At 43.9% G+C, this 17,477-nt stretch overlaps 1 protein-coding gene across 8 annotated transcripts in view; it reads left to right on the forward strand.

Annotated features, from left to right (window-relative positions):
• Positions 1-17,477, forward strand: part of rnf220b (ring finger protein 220b) — a 34,347-nt gene that overhangs the window by 6,275 nt on the left and 10,595 nt on the right. For all 8 annotated transcript variants that reach the window (XM_037116089.1, XM_037116081.1, XM_037116085.1 and 5 more), the window contains exons 3-5: positions 15,954-16,080; positions 17,044-17,086; positions 17,188-17,280. In XM_037116089.1, the coding sequence (XP_036971984.1) occupies positions 15,954-16,080; positions 17,044-17,086; positions 17,188-17,280 (263 nt within the window). The remainder of the gene's footprint in view (positions 1-15,953; positions 16,081-17,043; positions 17,087-17,187; positions 17,281-17,477) is intronic.

A 17,477-nucleotide genomic window follows, 5' to 3' on the forward strand; every position in this document is an offset into this window, starting at 1 on the left:
CTGAGCTTGTTCCAGACACAGCTTACATGCTTTGTGTGCGTGTGTGTTTGAAGGTGAGTGTGCGAGACGTGACTTAGATTTAAATACGCCTCATATTTCCAAACTGCCTAGTTTTCAGGAATTAATTAAAAGCAGTTTAGTTCCTTGTTTGTTACATTTTGAAGATAACCTTATTTCTTATTCACGAACCAAACGTTGCAGAATTAAGTTGCAGAATTCAACCAATCAAATTTCAGACTTTTCATACATCTATTATGCATATAAGTTTGTATGGTAGACACGCACACACACAAGAGGCTGTATACTCGGTGCGTGCTGATTTGATAACAGGGGGGCGTCTGTGCGCAGTGTTTTTCGTGTAGCAGTCATTGACGGCTGCTTGTATTGAGTGGAGCATCCTGTTGAAAGACACGGTGTTTACATCCCACTGGCAGACCACAGGAGATCAATAACAACCACTCAATGCTCATGCATACACATATAGTATCCACTGCCCCACTATTATTCCCAGGGCGTGCACGCATTATCAGACAGACCTGCATGTCGCACTCCACCATATGCTCGTTCCTTTTTTTCATTTATCTTTGTTGTCATTTTGTGTCGGTGTGACCCGTCACAAACACACTTTAGGAGGAAAACCAAAGCAATTTAGCAACGTTTAGGTGCCAGTGTGAACAATGCACAACTGGGATTGCTGGCAGATGGAAGCAAAGGGGGAAAGAGATGAGATGAGAAAGCATTCAAAGCGACGAGAACAAAGTTTTTCCGAGTTCCAAGATAGCACACATTCATCTTGCAGACGAAAAAAGTAAAGTTCTGTAAGAAAGAGGTGCTTTGCAGAGGGTTTGTTAATTGGGAAGACGTCGACCAAATGCTGACGTCTCTGCAATGTCTTCCCAATGAGCAAACGCTTCCCACACTATGTCTTTCCGAAGTAACTCCTATTAATCGTGCCGATGTCTACAAAACGCATGTGTGTTATTGGGGTTTTGGTCAGAGATACAGATGAAAATTAATCATTACATTTATGAAAAAAAATATAACAGTTGATGGAAGTATTTTTTTTATCTTGAATCAAGTTCTAGGATGAACTAAGGCTGGGTGATCCGGCCAAAATTTAAATCAGGGTCTATTTGTCACGTCAAGATAGACATAGTGATTTTTCTTTTCTCAAACTTGAAATGTCGCAGACTATAGTGAGACTTAATATTTCTCCATTTGCACCATTAAACACAGTATTGCATTAGAGGTTAGTTCTTTTTTGTTGGCACAAGCCTCTCATCCACCACTCATACGTCAAAAAAAAAAAAGAAAAAAGAAGAGTCGCGCAAAGTAATTTGGGTGGGAAGTTACAACATACAAATACTTAAAAAACCCAGGTATCTGTGCTTTCTACTTCGTACATTTTCACATTTTGATTTTGCCTCATTGCACTATTTTTCAAAATTGTCCGCTGTGCTCGGGACGCTTACCAACCCAAAATCTTGCTACTTGACGTCTTTGGAATGAGACTCAACAATCAACTGTCTGTATGGTGCATTTCCAAACAACTCTGACAATTCTTACTGACTCAACCTTTTAAGTTCAGTAATCTTTGAATTACATTATTATTATGGTTCAATTAGCTTTGCACGGAAATGGCCGGGACAAATTTAATTCAGAGAGATACTCTTTACTTTTGTGCTCTGAGTACATTTCAGAGGCTGTACTTTCTTACTTTTACCGTATCTGTGCTTCTACTTGAGTAAAGAATGTGTGTACTCGTGCCATCTCCGGCTACTTCTCTCTGTTGGTTTGTTCACAGAGCACAGATCAGCTCTTTGGTTAGGTTCTGTGAAGTCTGGGCACAAATGTAAAATGACATTTAATACCATGATCGCCCGATTAGCCTCAGAAGTAGATTTTGGACACCTTCAATATCAATCATGATCTAAACCAACAAACACTGATGAACCATTTCTGAAGCCATTTTGTAAACTCATGAAAGAATGAAGGGGAAAAACATGTAAAACTCAAGATGCACAACTTTTGTTCAATCTGTTTTTGAAGCCCACACAAGTGACATCTGCAACCAGCTCCCTCACTGACCACACTGGTCGTCTCGCTCTCGATTTCAAACAACACTTGGGGAGGAAGCATTACAATATTAATGGTGGCTGTGTTTGATGTGAGAGCACGCCGCGGTTGACTGTTCCCCCTCCTGTTGTGATGGTAGTTTGTTCTCCTAATGTTCTCCCAAGTAGAAGATGCTTTCATCCTGGCAGGAGGGGAAACTCTTCTTGGCTTTTTGCCTCCTTCCCTTCATCTTATGAGGGCCGGAGAGACGGGAGCGTGGAAGCATTTTCCTCCTCCATTTAGATTTACGTGTTATTGCGAGCACAGTGTCTGTATCTGTGTGTGTTCTGCTGACGTATTGTCAGAAGTTTCACAGTGGACCACACTGCTTGTCGGAGACAGACAGGATTTCTATTAGTCTGGCAGTAGGCCTTTACAGTAGCATGGGGAAATCTGTGTGTGTGTGTGTGTGTGTGTTTGCGTGGGGGTCTTCTTGCGGTGACCATCAGCACCTGTTAGGCGGTCAACAGATTGTCCTCGCGAAACATGAGTCATAACACATTGTAGTCGCCGCATCTGCCTCCGTCGCCTGCTGTGATCGGCCCACACCAACAGCACTGCTTCTGTGCAAAGAGAGGGAGAGAGAGAGAGAGAGAGAGGGTCATAATGAGTGCGGGGCCCAGGGGTCGTTAAAACAACAGTCTCGTTTTAACAGAGGCCATCTATCCTTCTGCCTCTCTCTCCGTTTTCCCTCTTTCTACTTCTCTCTCGCTCTCTCTCTCTCTCTCTCTCTGCGCACCTGATCGACTCGCATCACGGCTGCCTCTCATCTCACATCAAAGACCTGGTGTGTGTGTGTGTGTGTGTGTGTGCTCGGGGTGTTCCTGTAGATTGTACGCATGTTGGTAAGAAGTGGCACACACACACACACACAGACAAGCACGCGCACAAACTCACATCCTCCGTCGTGTCCCCGGAGCCTAACAAATCAGTCAGGCAGATAGAGAGGGCAGGAAGGCCAAACGCTGGGGTTAAACACATGCTGCGGAGACAGACAGCGAGACCACACCAATCCTGCACGCCTGGATGGCAGCCAGGAACCTACACATATATAACATAATATAATATACAGTGTGCATGTGTGTGCGTGCGTGTGTGTGTGAGTAAGTGGGAGTTTTCTGGATATGTATGTTCGCCTCGTGTCATACACAAACCTTATTACAGCATGTCACTTGCGCTCGTTGCAAGTCTCCCAGCTGTGGAGGAGCCTGACAAAAGCCAATAAGTCAAAAGGCACGCCAGGCGTGATGGCTTCACCTCGCGAATACATGACGTCCCGACATCATTCAGCGGCTTCATAAAAGAAGGATTGGCAGCAATTGTAGATGATCAAATGCGCAGCTTTTTGTAACTTTACTTGGATATGAATAAAAAAGGAAAAGATGTGTAAGGGCAAGAAACGAACAGACATTGTAGACGCTCTCTCATTTGCTCATTCTCAATAGTTTACTGGAGGCGCAGATGGAGGAAGTACTTAGATCTTATACTATATGTCAAAGTGTCTATTCCACAGTGTAGAAATGCATTTACATTTTTATTTCTACAGTAAAAATATGAAATCAAAATAAAGAAGAAAAAGTAAAAGTGACTATCGTTGATTTGGTGATTATATTTTGTGTCATTAATATAAATCTTAATATGGGCAATATGAGAACATTATATCGTTATCATGATATGAGACTATATATCTCCTCAGATGCTGGCTTTCATGTTAAGGGTTGTCTATCACATTACTGCGACATTATTATTATTATGAAGTCCCACTGTGTTGATATTGAGTGAAAGTAACAGTAGTCATCTGTACAATATTGTTGCAATATCAGTATTGAGGTATTTGGTCATAAATATTGTGATATTTGTGTGTTTTTGTTTTTGTGTATCTTTTGATTTATGAAGTACTTCTGAAGAGATTTCATAATAGATATATATTGTGCGTCACAATATAGCCTAAATATATTGAGATATTGTTTTACGGGGGCAGTATGTAAGAAATTTGGTTGATACATTTAAATATGAACAAAATGTGAACTCATAACAGTTTCACATGTTTCTATTGTGTTGTACAGCTATCTGTTGACGTTGCATGCTAACAAGCTTACCCTTGGTCACTTTGTACATCAACACCAACATCTTGGTCTGAGCGCCAAAACTGACTTCGCGAGCTAACGGCAGCTAGCTTCGTGTTAGCAGAGCGTGTATTCAACAAGTGGCCAATTCGTCCATAGTGCACCTGTCAGGTCACATCACCCAGCAACTAGTAAATCTAACTAGTAACTACATTTGTAAGAGAAATACAGTGGAGTATAAAGTAATTGTACTTGAGCTACTTTTCACCACTGATAGTGAGCAGGAGGATACGGGATTTGCACGCTTGTGTCCTTTTGCATGATTGTTTGCAAAAAAGTCGTGTCCACGTCACGGACACATAAACATCATCCCTCGGAGTTTGGACACTCAAATAAAACAGCGAAAGGGGACCTAGGAGAGAAAGTTAATGTTTTTATGGGTTATACGACCATTCGCATGCGACAGTTCAAACATATTAAAGCACAGGAAACAGTGCAGATTACTTACACATGCGTCCTTAAAAACCCCACTCATCGATTCAGTCACTTCCACTTTTGCTGCTTAGCTGTTCACAAAGTCCCATCAGCGCCGGTGCACCTCTGCCTCAAAGGTCAAAGTTTGCCAGGACTGACCCCTCACCCCCGCTGCGTAGGGGTGTAAACACTCCCCCAATTCTCCTCAGAGAATAGCACTGGGTCCGGCCATAAATCAAGGGCTTGATAATTGATAGGAAAACAGCAGTCCAGCAGTATATAACCTTTTACGTGTCGTCTCAACTCTTTATTATGGTGCTAATGAGTGGCCGCGGATCAGGGTTAGAGCCGCAAGCAAAGGGGGTGGAGGGGGGTTACCTCAGTAAAATACAGGCTACTGGCTACTTACACACACACACACACACACACACACACACACACACACACACACACACACACTGGTAAGACAGACTCACGCACACATAAATATATAAACACAGGAGCTCAATGTGCACTGACACACACACACACACACACACACACACCAGAGGGCAGGCAGACGCTCAACCACACACAGGAAGGATATGCGCGTATGCAAACATTCCCTCACACACACATGCATATGCACACACACAGGCACACACACACACACAGTGGCTGGCAGGCTCAGCAGTGTCCATTACAGTCTGCCATTAGTATGGAGATTGTGCTAATTGTCCCCACAGACCACACATGCGGCGCTCAGCGGGCCCACTGTGACTCTGTGAGGCTGGGTAAGAGCAGAGACTCTGCTTTACACATCCTATTGTCTCGGTCGTGACCCTATTAGCGCAATTACAAATCAATCACTGAATGATTGTGGGATACATGCTGTGGATTGTTTCAATGCAAATGACGCCATTATGGCACATCAAGTGGCTGTGTTACTGTAGGCCGGTTTCACATGAGAAAAAGCAACTTTAAGCTTTAAGGCTTCTAACAGGTGTGGCATCTTTTTGAAATTGTTTTAACTGTAGAAGATTAAAGTGCAATTTTATGGCAATAAACATGCTTAAGTATTAAAAGTAAAAGTAAATTACACATGTATTTACTGTAAACTATGGGATGACAGATTATTAGTGTTGTCTATTATCAGATCAAGTATTCAGTATTTTTCTGCTGACTGGAATCGCTGTCACATTTTTAATCCCATTGCTGGTAAAATAAATGTATTTAAAAATGCACAACTTTGACTCTTAATAACTAGTAACTAAAGTTATCAAGTACATGAAGTGGAGTAAAAAAGTACAGTATTTACCCCCAAAATATAGTGGAGAGGAAGTATAAAGTAAAATAAAATGGAAATACTCAAGTAAATGAGTTATTTTCTGTTTGTATAAATGCTGCACTGGATTTCTTGTTGACCTGAATTGATTATAACACTGAATCTAAAATCAGAAATGCATAGAGATGTTGTATTATCAAGTTTTTGTTCTCAGTGTGTTGTTCGTTAATTGTATGTTTTAAAGGAATCTTTAACAGCTTAAAATGTATTTTAAAAAAATATGTCAATTCTGTAAATATATAGTTCTGGATATCTACCAACACATCATCATTTTTAAATCCCTCCTAAAAAAATACAGATATTAGCCTTCAAAGAAGCAATCATTTTAATCAAACCTGTTTAAAACATGTTTCTATGGATCATTTTTGTTGTTTTTAGCTGTTTCAATTTAAAAGATAATTACTTGTGTGCAGTAACAAGCTCTGTTTTTCTCTGAGACCTCAGTGTGAATTCCATGCCACACACACTGAATCAATGCCTCACTACTAACTAACCTTTAACAAGCTGTAACCAACGATATCTTTAACCAATAACTGCCTTTAATTAGTTCTATCAGGACTTGCAGTTTCAAATAGCCCCTCATGTCTGAGTGGACTCCTGAACTCTGCATAGTTTTGCTCTGGGTGGGCCGGTTCAGTGTCCTGCGGACTGGAGACGGTCCAGTCTCATTAGCAGCGTCTCAAAGCTCCTGATCAGTCAAGTAGAGGAGATTGAACTGTGAGCGGCTCCTGTGTGACCCCGCTGAGCGAGAACACAGGGGAGAAGATCTATACCCGCTGGCGCTGCCACAGGCCTCTTTGTTCTCCTGTGTTTGCTGACAGGGAAGATCGGAGGGGCGTATCGACGGGGGCTCACACTGCGCTGCGCTCACCAGGGCTACACGGCACTGTGTGTGTAAATGATATATACATGAACACACACACACACACACACACACACACACACACACACACACACACACACACACACACACACACACACATAAGACACACATAATAAAACCATAAACAACAGTGATTTCTAGCCCAATGCAGAGGGTTGTCTGTCCACTCACTCGTATTAAAGCTCAATATGTCTTTCTCTCAACAAGGCTTCAGGGCTGTGAGAGTCGAGCCACTCTGGTGCTGGGAAACCACACACACTGTGAAGAGATGCTCTGCCCTTTACTCAAGAAACAAAACAACAGCAACTAACAAATCATTATTTACTGCTCACATTTGTTTACAGTGTGACGCTTAAACCAGGCAGTACATTTAAAACATGTTGACAACCTGCAAATCTTTGCAAATTTTTAATGAGGAGTAAAAAGTGTTTCACAATATCAAATATGTACATGTATAGATGTGTTGCCGTTCTTATTTTGGGGCTCTCAGGTCGTGGTGTTGTTGTATCTGATTGTACATATACGTCACCCCGGATCACATGAAAAAGAAATGACCAGTGAGTTATTGCACTTTCCCCGGGACTTTCCCTGTCCCTCAGTTGTCTATTTAACCCTGCAGATGAGTTGTTTAAGTTGTTTACTGCTGTACTGTGGATTTCTTGGTGAAGGACTTACGTCTGATGAATGTTCTCTAGTTCCTGGTGTCAGTGCCTCTCTCCACTCTGTTAACAGAGAGCAACAGTGGCTAATGTTAAGTTAGAAAAGGAGTCCTCTGACACAAACCCACGACTTCCAGCACAACACAGAAGCTCCACAGAGCCCCTTAGGCAGCAGTCATACACATCAACATGTGCCTATGTTCAAATAGGGCTGTCACGATATCTACACGATTATTGTGGCGTGATTATTCTGACGTGATTTTGTACGGCAGTTGCAGCCACACACTGTGAGAGTAGTTAGCTAATATCGCATCCTCTGTTTTCCATTTTATTTTGGGCAACAATTAAGGTGCAATACCACCAACTGTGACAAAACGAGATTTAAGAGGCGATACACAATACAATCATATGTGTATAATTAAGCAATATCTAATTTTGTAATATTACAGTATCAGTATCTGAGATATCTGCTTTAATATTAAAAATAACTGCGATTAGACAAGTGCTTTACTAGATGTTTTCCAAGATGTCGTCGCCCTTTGAAACGAGGTAATCCTCGGTGCTCAGTGCTTTAATGCCCCTGATTCCTCTTTGTCCCTTTGTGTGCAGGTTACTGAAGATAAGCTCCTCAATCATCTGTATCTTTCCACTATTTGAAGATAAAAAAAAACACACAAAAAAAACCATCGTCATCTGCTGTAATTGTTTGCTCATCCAGGCAGACACAATAACATCCTTTAGGAAGTGTGACTAACCAAAACACAGGTGGATCACAGAGTGCCAGGTGCTCGCGTACCAGCAGCCGTTTCTGACAGTATCAGATGTTATCTGGAGGAGAGGTGTGTGTGTGTGGGGGGCAGATGGCTTATCTGTAATGGTGCCCGCTGATGAGGCTGCAGGGAGGGATGGTGGTGTCGGAAATTGTCAGTATTTCTTTGGTCACAAACCCCCGTCATCTTGCGTGAAAAACAATTTTGAGATTTTGTTTGAAGCACACTGCCAGCTTTAAAGATCTCTCCCTGCAGAGAGCTAATAGCTCAGGTTTCTGCTGCTCACCCGCGATGCAGAAAGTGTATGAGGGACAGGTGTGTGAGGGGAAGGCAGGTGTGTGTGTATTCATTGGGAGAACAGGACAGTGTGTGAGTGTGTCGGCTGCCCCACATGACCCGCTAAAAAGAAAATTGTAAAGAGCTCGAAAACAGCGACTGATGTACCTCACGACACCGACAAGAGCTACTATGATAAAAATCTTCCTGCAGAAAATGGTGAAGTCATTTCAACACAATAATTTGCGACTGTCGTGTCAAAATCACAGCAACAGGTTTCTCGTCTCTCCTCCTGTTGACGTCTGCCTTTCTTCATCCTCTCATTGCTTTATTTTTAGTTCGTAAGCTGACGAATAAAATCAAAAGAAACTAAAAATTAAATGACTTTGTAGAAAAGAAAAAATCACTGACCTCGAGGAGCTCTCCAATAAAGAGTGATTGATATTAACTTCTCACAGAAAAGTATTAAACGGGGACCCGATTTTCCTAAAATCCTCAAGTTCTTCCCTCAGTGCAAATCTTTTTCCTTCAGGGACAAATCGTTTAGCTAATGCTCCAATGAAAGGTGGTTCTGGTGTTGCAGTAAAATTCGTCATTCCTCTCATTTTCCTCCCCTTTCACTTTACCAGCAAACTCACATGGACTCATAATGACAGGATTAATGTTCAGATCAGTTTAGCAGAATACCTTTTTCGTTACATGCTCTAATAACCTTCTCTTAAACCTCTCACCGCCATCTGGGAACCTCATCTGGATTTTGAGAATGTGCCCCGTGCACCTGACAGCAGCAGAAAGAACAAAAGCAGAAAATCGAGAAAGGAAAGAAAGAAAAAAAACATCAGCCGCTGAGTACTCAAATTGAATCTTGCTGTTTTAAAATTGTCCAATTGCGACACCACAGTCGCATACTCGTCGCAAACAATTGCAAGTGTGATCTAGGGTTTTTTTTTTTTTTTTTACTCCCAAGGCATTTTTGGGAAAAAAAATCGATGGAGAAGCAGAGGAGAAAAAACAAAAAAAAAGGGTAGAGCTGAAGCAGTGTAGCAGTATGCACGGGTGGAGTTTTTTCTTTTGAGGACACTGCTGTATGTTAAAGGTCCCAACTGATCAATAAAATAGTACAAACTTTATAGTAGCTGTAGCAGTACGGCTGTGATTAAACTCTCCAGTGAGTTGCGCACGCTGTGACACACTGTTTGTCCAGGACTGTTTGGAAAAAAAAGTTGAGTGCTGGATGCAAGCAACAGAGCGATCGTCTCATTTTCTCCTTATTAAGCACTAATTGAGAGAAAGAGCGAGAGGGGAAAAGAAAATGAGAGCGAAGTGATGAGGAGACGACGGAATAATAAGAGAGAGAGAGACACGGAGAGACGGAGAGAGAGAGGGAGAGAGAGCGAGAGAGTAGTAATGTGTATTAATCAGTGGTCCGGGTAATTATGATCTGTATTTTCGGAGCCAATCTAATTATCTTCTAATGAGAGATTGTGATGTGTTTATTAGCTTCTTGATGTCTCTCTCTCTCCCATACACACACACACACACACACGCACGCACACACACACACACACACACACACACAGCAGGAATAATGTATAGATTTGAATTAATGAAGGATACATGTTTGCTTCAACCCACATGCTCATTCTGTACAAAAAAGAACAGAAAATGTATTGCGGCGATCAAAGCGGGACTTTCTCAGCTTGATCACCAGTTTTTGGTGTCAAAGTTTTTATTCAAACCCATGTGTGGTAGATCATTTTAAAACCCATGCAAAACTGTGAAATCCCTGAAATGTTATGAAAAAGAGCAATTAAAGGTGCAGTACGTACATTTTGCCACCTGGGATCCCTCAATCAAAACAAAACAAAGGACTGCAGTTAGTAGCGTGGGATCATGGGAGTTGTTGTCTTAATTGTGAAACAACCACCATCGCTGAAATTGAAATCTACCCATGTGAGGAATGTTTGCACGCCAAGTGATCTATTAAAGTTTTATTCAGTCCACATTTGGTCAATGACACGAGGAGCACAAGTTAAAACTCCTCCCTTAAACTGAATATGGCAACTGATCGCCTGAAGAGCAGCGAGGGAAGCCCCCCTCCTGACAGTATGACAGTATGATCTCGGTATATTTCAGTCTGCCTTGTGAATGCAGGTTGATCGCATCAGAATGAGTGACAGGCCACCGGTGTACAGCTCTATCGCTGTCCGCTGTTGGAAGCTTCTTGATCCGACGCGACTGACAGACAGACAGACAGCAGTCAGGAAACGGATGTCGCATTCTAGATTTGGCATTTGCTGCCTGGAGAAAGAGCTCGGTTAGGTTTTCAACTGCTGGGGGATCATAAGTGCTGGTGTTCACCGCTTCTTTCCCCTGGAGTTCTATTTTAAATCTTTATCTGCAATTCTGACGGTAGATGGATAACAATAAATGAGAGGAGAGAGGGGCAAAACAAGACATATAATTAATGTTTCTGATCAGACTGAAGGGGAGAGAGAGGTAGAAGTCCTGATTCCAAACAAACCTCCGGAAAAACTTACCCAAAACCAATTTATTAAAAAGTGACCCAATCCCAACAACACGGAATAAAAGAATTGGAAAGACAGATAAACCAGAGAGGGTAAAGACAAATATCAGAGCAAGCAGAACAGTCCGGCAGATTCAGAAGATTACATCACTTTACTGTATTGCAGCCTTTAAAACCAGGAAAAGATATTTCAGAACAAAACTCAAACAGATCTGCAGATATTTCCCCCCGAGGTGGCCTTTAAGTGGCCTTATATAACCGCAGTTACCCAAGGACAGTCCTAACTTTCCCCCCTGACTTCCACTCCCTCTCTCCAATCTGTAAGTCACTATCAAAGATCATTGAACCATGCATCTCAATGAGGGCCAGATTGATTGGTTGGAGCGAAGCGGAGGCACGGTTCGATCTTTGCCCTCAGGTCCTGAGAAGGGAAATATGGTCACAGGGACACAGTCGCACAGCTCCACAGTCCACTCTCCATCAACGAGATGATTGGACTGATACATGCTGAGCCACGCCCGCACCTGATGGAACAATCGTGGTGACTAATGGAGAAGATGAGAGAGAGAAGGAATGAGAGGGAGAGGGAGAGAAATTGGGGGGTTGCGTCCTGATTGACCTGTGGTCAGAGAGGTTATGTCCATTGATCTGTAGGGCAGAAGAAAAGGGCTTTAGCCTGAGGTGCTTCAGAATGAGTCTATTTGGGGTTTAGGATTCCTGTCCATTCCCACCACGAGCTTTTTCATCATCTGACTCCCCGGGACTTACAGCTGCCGTCTGCCGATGTTCGCGTAATGCACAGAGCACTACAGAGGCCAAAGGCCAATCAATGTTCTACAAGAGGTTGATACAGATCTTATTAGTCAATGAATGATCATTAGTGGTCTAACGAGGCATTGATTTGTGCAAGGGCCAAAGGTTGCGGTGGTTGTGGTGAGTGTCTTTAATACATTAAACACAATTGATTGCAGAGTAGGAGGGATATTTTTGAAGGATGCTGGAATTAGATTGGACAGTGAGAGATTTGAGGTCAGGCCAGGAGAGGAAGTGTGCCTTCACCAGCCGCTGAATGTGGTTAGGATTGAACGCGGAGCCCCGCGGCACATTTGTCTTTTATGTATTACCGGTGTAGCAATTCTGCAATTAATAAAAAGCAGATATCTAGAAGTACTAAGTCAAAGGCAACTGGACTTGCCGTTTCAAAGGCTCGGGCAGCAGCCTTTGAAAGCTGAGGAAATGACTCTGCTCATAGCAGATGTGTTACTACAGGGCCTATTATGTTGCTCATTAAATACCCAACCTCTCAATAGGCCATTATTTCCCCAATAAAAAACAAACGGCGGCCTGCATACTTTCCCCTCTCCCCCCTCCGCTTCAGAGGTTAGTTCTACCTCACAGACGGCAAAAAACCCTGACTAATATCCTGCATGTGATGCTTTTAAATAGGAAGCAGGCCGCAGGATAGGGTGGGGTACAGGTGTGGCAGGAGCCAATGGCTTTTATAGCCCTCCAACTCCTCTGAAAGTGTGCCAAGGACCTGCCTACACAACCCACCACTGCAGTGTTAGCCGCCAAGCGTTAACTTCACTCCCCCCGCCAATCGCTCCATGCCTACTGGTTATATAGAGTCTGTGCTTGTTATGACTTTATAGAGGGATTTCTGATGTGCTTAGAGAATTGTTTGATGATTGGGATAATGATGCCAGTTGGAGTGAGTTGTCTCAGCACTTTATCGCCACATGAGCGCGGAGAAAAATCCGAGCTAGCTGACGCAGAAACAAGCTCCACATCCTCCCCTGGATGCTCGCTCGTACGGCCCCCCTGCCATTCAAAGACGTCCAATCCTCCTCACGTCAATCAGAATTATACCACGTCCACAGGTTTGTCACCGGGGGGACGTTCGTCACCATGTCTCCCCTGCAGAACAGCCTTTTCATGCCCCGGCATAATGTCAGCGGGTGACATCCAGGCCTGATGTGATGTGGCATTCACTAAAGGTCACGTTAGGCATCTCCGCTCTGTCTGCATCAGCAGAACTGGCAGCCGTCATATGGGCGCTGGCATCGGCCATTACCCAGGCCCTCAGGGGGGCTCGCTGCTTTGAGGATTTGTCAGCGGGATTCTGATCTCTCTGTTTCAGTGGCGAGCGCCGAACGCAGGACCGTGTCTTGATGCAGAACAACGAACAACTGGATTCAACTGTCAATCACAAAAGAGTACGAGGAGGATCGGTGATATCTTGTTTTGTTTCAGAACAAACTGTATCTCGTGATGCTCTTGATAGCAGGGGTGGGGCGCAGACATATTGCAGCGTTTTGATGGGTTATCAACCCCCAGGGGTGTGTACTCTTCAAATCTACAGGGAGATAAGGTAGAGGTTGTATTCAGGCATGCTCATCTGTGTGATTCCTTCCTAAAAACAATGCTGCAGAGATTTGGTTTTTTTGCCATCCATTTTGGTTTTTCCAGCAGGACTTAAAAGCCCTGTTATAAATGGATTATGACAGTAATCTCAAAGTGAGCACAAAATAAAGGATAACATTGAAGGTGTGCCATTCTGATGCACACATTTCGTTTCATGGGGAAAAAAAGACTGAAATGCAGCCAAAGACACATCCTCCCAGTGAGTGGGATCAGTGGGTGAAGAGAGCAAATGGCAGCTGGACAAAGGCGAGACATCCAGGAAAGGAGGTCCTGAACTGGCGAGACACAAAGACCAAAAAAAGGAAACAATCAAAGACACGGAGACAGTGAATCCATTAGGAGACGGGCCAGTCCAACTCAGTGCAGCCCGAGAGAGAGAGATAGAGAGAGAGAGAGGGCCAATCCATCCGAGCCAGTTGCCGTAGTGAGGGAACAGTTAACAAGCCCCACAGGCAGGTTTTACAGCCCCCTGTTGTGTGTCTGAGACCCCCCAGGCTGAAGAGGGGCTGAGGCTGACTGATACTGACAGGGTTTATGTGGGCGGGGGCGCAGGGCAGCGGGGGGATGGAGACGTGTAAAAAAGGTGGTCATGAACCAACAACTGTCACTTACGAAAGCGCGGCACAAGAACCGGGTCAGGCCTCGGCAAAAGCACACACACACACACACACACACACGTTCGTACATCCAAACGCGGCCGCTCTCACGCCATTAAATCTGATGTGTGTGTGAAGCAGAGGTGAAGGGTGGGGGAAAGGCTGCAGTCGGAGGAGGGGGGCTTATCCAAAAAGTGGACCAATAAAACACCTGAAAATCAAATCCCATTGCTCTTATCGCGGCGCCATTCAGAGACGTTATCTGTGCAGGTAATGTGGTTATAAATTCAATTTCAGCCCAGAGATTTCATTGTTTACTGATGCCTGCATGTTCCGGGCGGCAGAGCGCAGAAAGCCCGGGAACGCTCGATGCGTGTCGGGAAAAGTCATTTAGGCTTCCGCGAGGGGATGCAAAAAAGGCGAGAGAGAGAGAGAGAGGAGAGGGGGGGCCGAAACCAGGAGAGCTGTCACTCTCCCAAGGACACCCGACTCCACTTTCTATTTTCCACCCCATGTTTTATTTAGAGGCCATTTTGTCCTATTTGGTTCCTCATTATGGGGGCTCATAGCTCAACTGATGTCAGGGGACGCCACTTGCCGACAGACATCGGCATCTGAGCTCGTCATGTCGCTGGTCATTCGCAGCGGAGCCGGGGACAAGTGTTAGTCCAGTGTTTGGATAATAGGGTCCACAAGGAAGTTGAGTCCACTCCGCTCCACACTGAGGAGCTGTCACAAATACTAATCTGCTTGTAATGCTCTATATTCAAAAGTGTTAAACTGGGTTTTCCACCGCTGTCATCTGTTTTGCCTTGACTGTGCTGAGACGGGAAATTAGGTGCATCTTGCCTACTAGCTCTCCGCGTGTGATTGATGGCTTTCAGGAGTAAATCACCTCATCTACTAGGTAAAATCTTGATATAGTAGAGCTCCTCCGGCTCCCAGCTGGCTGCTTATGGCAGTAATCCATCAGTGGGGCCCAATGGGCCGAGCGGCCCTCCTGGGTAATGTTCCTATTGACAGCCTATGATGTCAGCACGCTGACAGCAGGGGGCCATAGCAGTGAGTCTGTGTGTTTATGTGTGTGTGTGTAACCTTGTTTTACTCTCACTGCTGTCTGTCAGCAGCACAGCCGGCTCGACTGAACACACAAACACACAGAGACAGTGAAGGCTGTTTAAGATGCTGACCATTAAATCCCAACATGACCAGATTAAGTTCTCATGAGCACTTCTGTTGAGCTTCGTAGTTTCTCTCGCTCTCATCTTGTTTTGTGTCACTGCTCCACTGATGCAAAAGGCCCAAATGTTTAAGACTTGTATGACTTTAGAAGGATTTTTGTATTCTATGAAGACACACAACATAAAAAACAAGAAGGGTCAGTGCGCATATATTCTTGGCAAGTTATTGCTAAGATGACAAAACAATAATTAAGAAGGAAAAAGTGAAATCAAATGCAAAAATAAAAAAAGTGAATATTTTAGAAAAACAGATTTTGTTTGTCTTTCATTCATTTAAGCAGACGTGCAGTTTGATGACTTAAGTTTTGGACATGGATGCACACTTTTCAGGAAAAATAAAGGCAAACTTCAAAATGTGAAACAGAAAAATAGAGTCACACTGGATAATGATGTTTTGGGCATAGGCCCATCCTCAGACATGAAATCACTGCAGGGAAACACATTACAAGTACCTGTACAGTGGTCACCTGACAGCTCATGCTCACCACATTCTCTCTCCATGGTAAATTATATTTTCACAGCCTCAAAGACCAGGCCAAAATGAAAAATCATGTGGCGTTTTTTTTCTCCCTTAAACACACTTCCTTCTGTTCTCCAGGCAAAGTGAAGGGTCTGTATGACGCCCAGGCCCCCATGTGTCCCGTCTGCCAGGCTATTCTACGACCTGGAGAGCTGCAGGACCACATGGAGCAGGAGATGTCCAAACTCGCCCAGCTACAGATCAGGTATCATCTTCAGATCAGACTGTCTATAATTTAGTAAGTCCTCCTCCATCAAGCGGTTACTTCGTTGAGAATCACATCCTCCCTCTAACCGTTTTTCTTCTCACTTCCTCCTTTTATCCATTTGTCATTTTCTTCCTGTTTTGCAGCCCAGACTCTCTGTTCTGTTCAGCTTTTTCACGTCATAATTAATGTTGACAGATTTGGTAGCTAGAGGGCCCCTTCCCCCCCCCCCTCCCCCCACTTCGGTTTCCCCAGGTGGTATCTCCCATCCTCTCTCTGTCACCTGCGTGCGGTGTTTACAAGCTGCCTCATTGTTCCCTACATATTTCATATTAGAGCCTCCGGCCTCCAGGCGACAAATCATACAACGGGCGGATAATGTCCTGCTAATGGTTGCTTTGAGCCCTGCACACACACACACTCTACACACACACACACGCACACACACACACACACACACACACTCTAAAACATACACAAGAGGTGCAGAGGTGCACACACACACACACACACACACATACACACAGCCAGACACACATTACCTGCTGCTTAGACCAGAAGAATGATTCCTCCAATAAAGACATTACACTCCAAATCTGCTTAACGACCGCTCCGTGGACAGTAATGGTTTCAAATTGAACTTGGCCCACGGGGACAATGTGTGTGTGTGTGTGTATGTGTGTGTGTGTGTGTGTGTGTGTGTGTGTGTGTCTAAGTGAAAATGTGTACAGTATCTGTGTGAAAGACAGAAATTGTAAAACGAGGTTATACACAGACTCAGATACAAATTCAGACAAGATAAAAGTAGAGGTTATTTACGAGATGACATTTTAAAAGACAATATTGTGTTTGCATATTTTATAGGAGCATAGTGTCGTTGATTTGTGTGTGTGTGTGTGTGTTGGCTCTCCAAACTTGTTTAACATACGCGCTTCTGTGTTATTTGCCTCTTTTTCTCTGCAGTGCCACTCCAGCACAGCACGACCGCCTCATCAGGACGCCGAAGGTAAACAGCTGATGTCTTAAATGAGTGTTAATAGAACTCACTGGTTTTCATTTCATCTCTGACTCTCTTCCTCCTCTCTGCTTTCTCCTGATTCTCTCCAGTCTCTCTCTCTCCATCTTCACATCAAGCGTGAAGGGGGTTCTCCCACCTCGCCCCCTCGACCTTCAGAGGAGGCCCACTCCGACCGGTACCAGGTGAGGTGACGTGATTGTACATACGTGTGAATTTTCAGTGGAGAAAACGCTTTTTCAGAAGATGTATGGAGACTGAAATAGCCTGGACAACAAGGCATTTGAATTAAGACATTACAGAAGTACAAACAACAATGTTCACTTAGTTTTTTAATGTAATTTGTTACGTTCACACTGAAGAAAATTACCTGGTTGATTTT

Source organism: Acanthopagrus latus, chromosome 11, assembly GCF_904848185.1.
Source record: "Acanthopagrus latus isolate v.2019 chromosome 11, fAcaLat1.1, whole genome shotgun sequence".
Lineage (NCBI taxonomy): Eukaryota > Metazoa > Chordata > Actinopteri > Spariformes > Sparidae > Acanthopagrus > Acanthopagrus latus.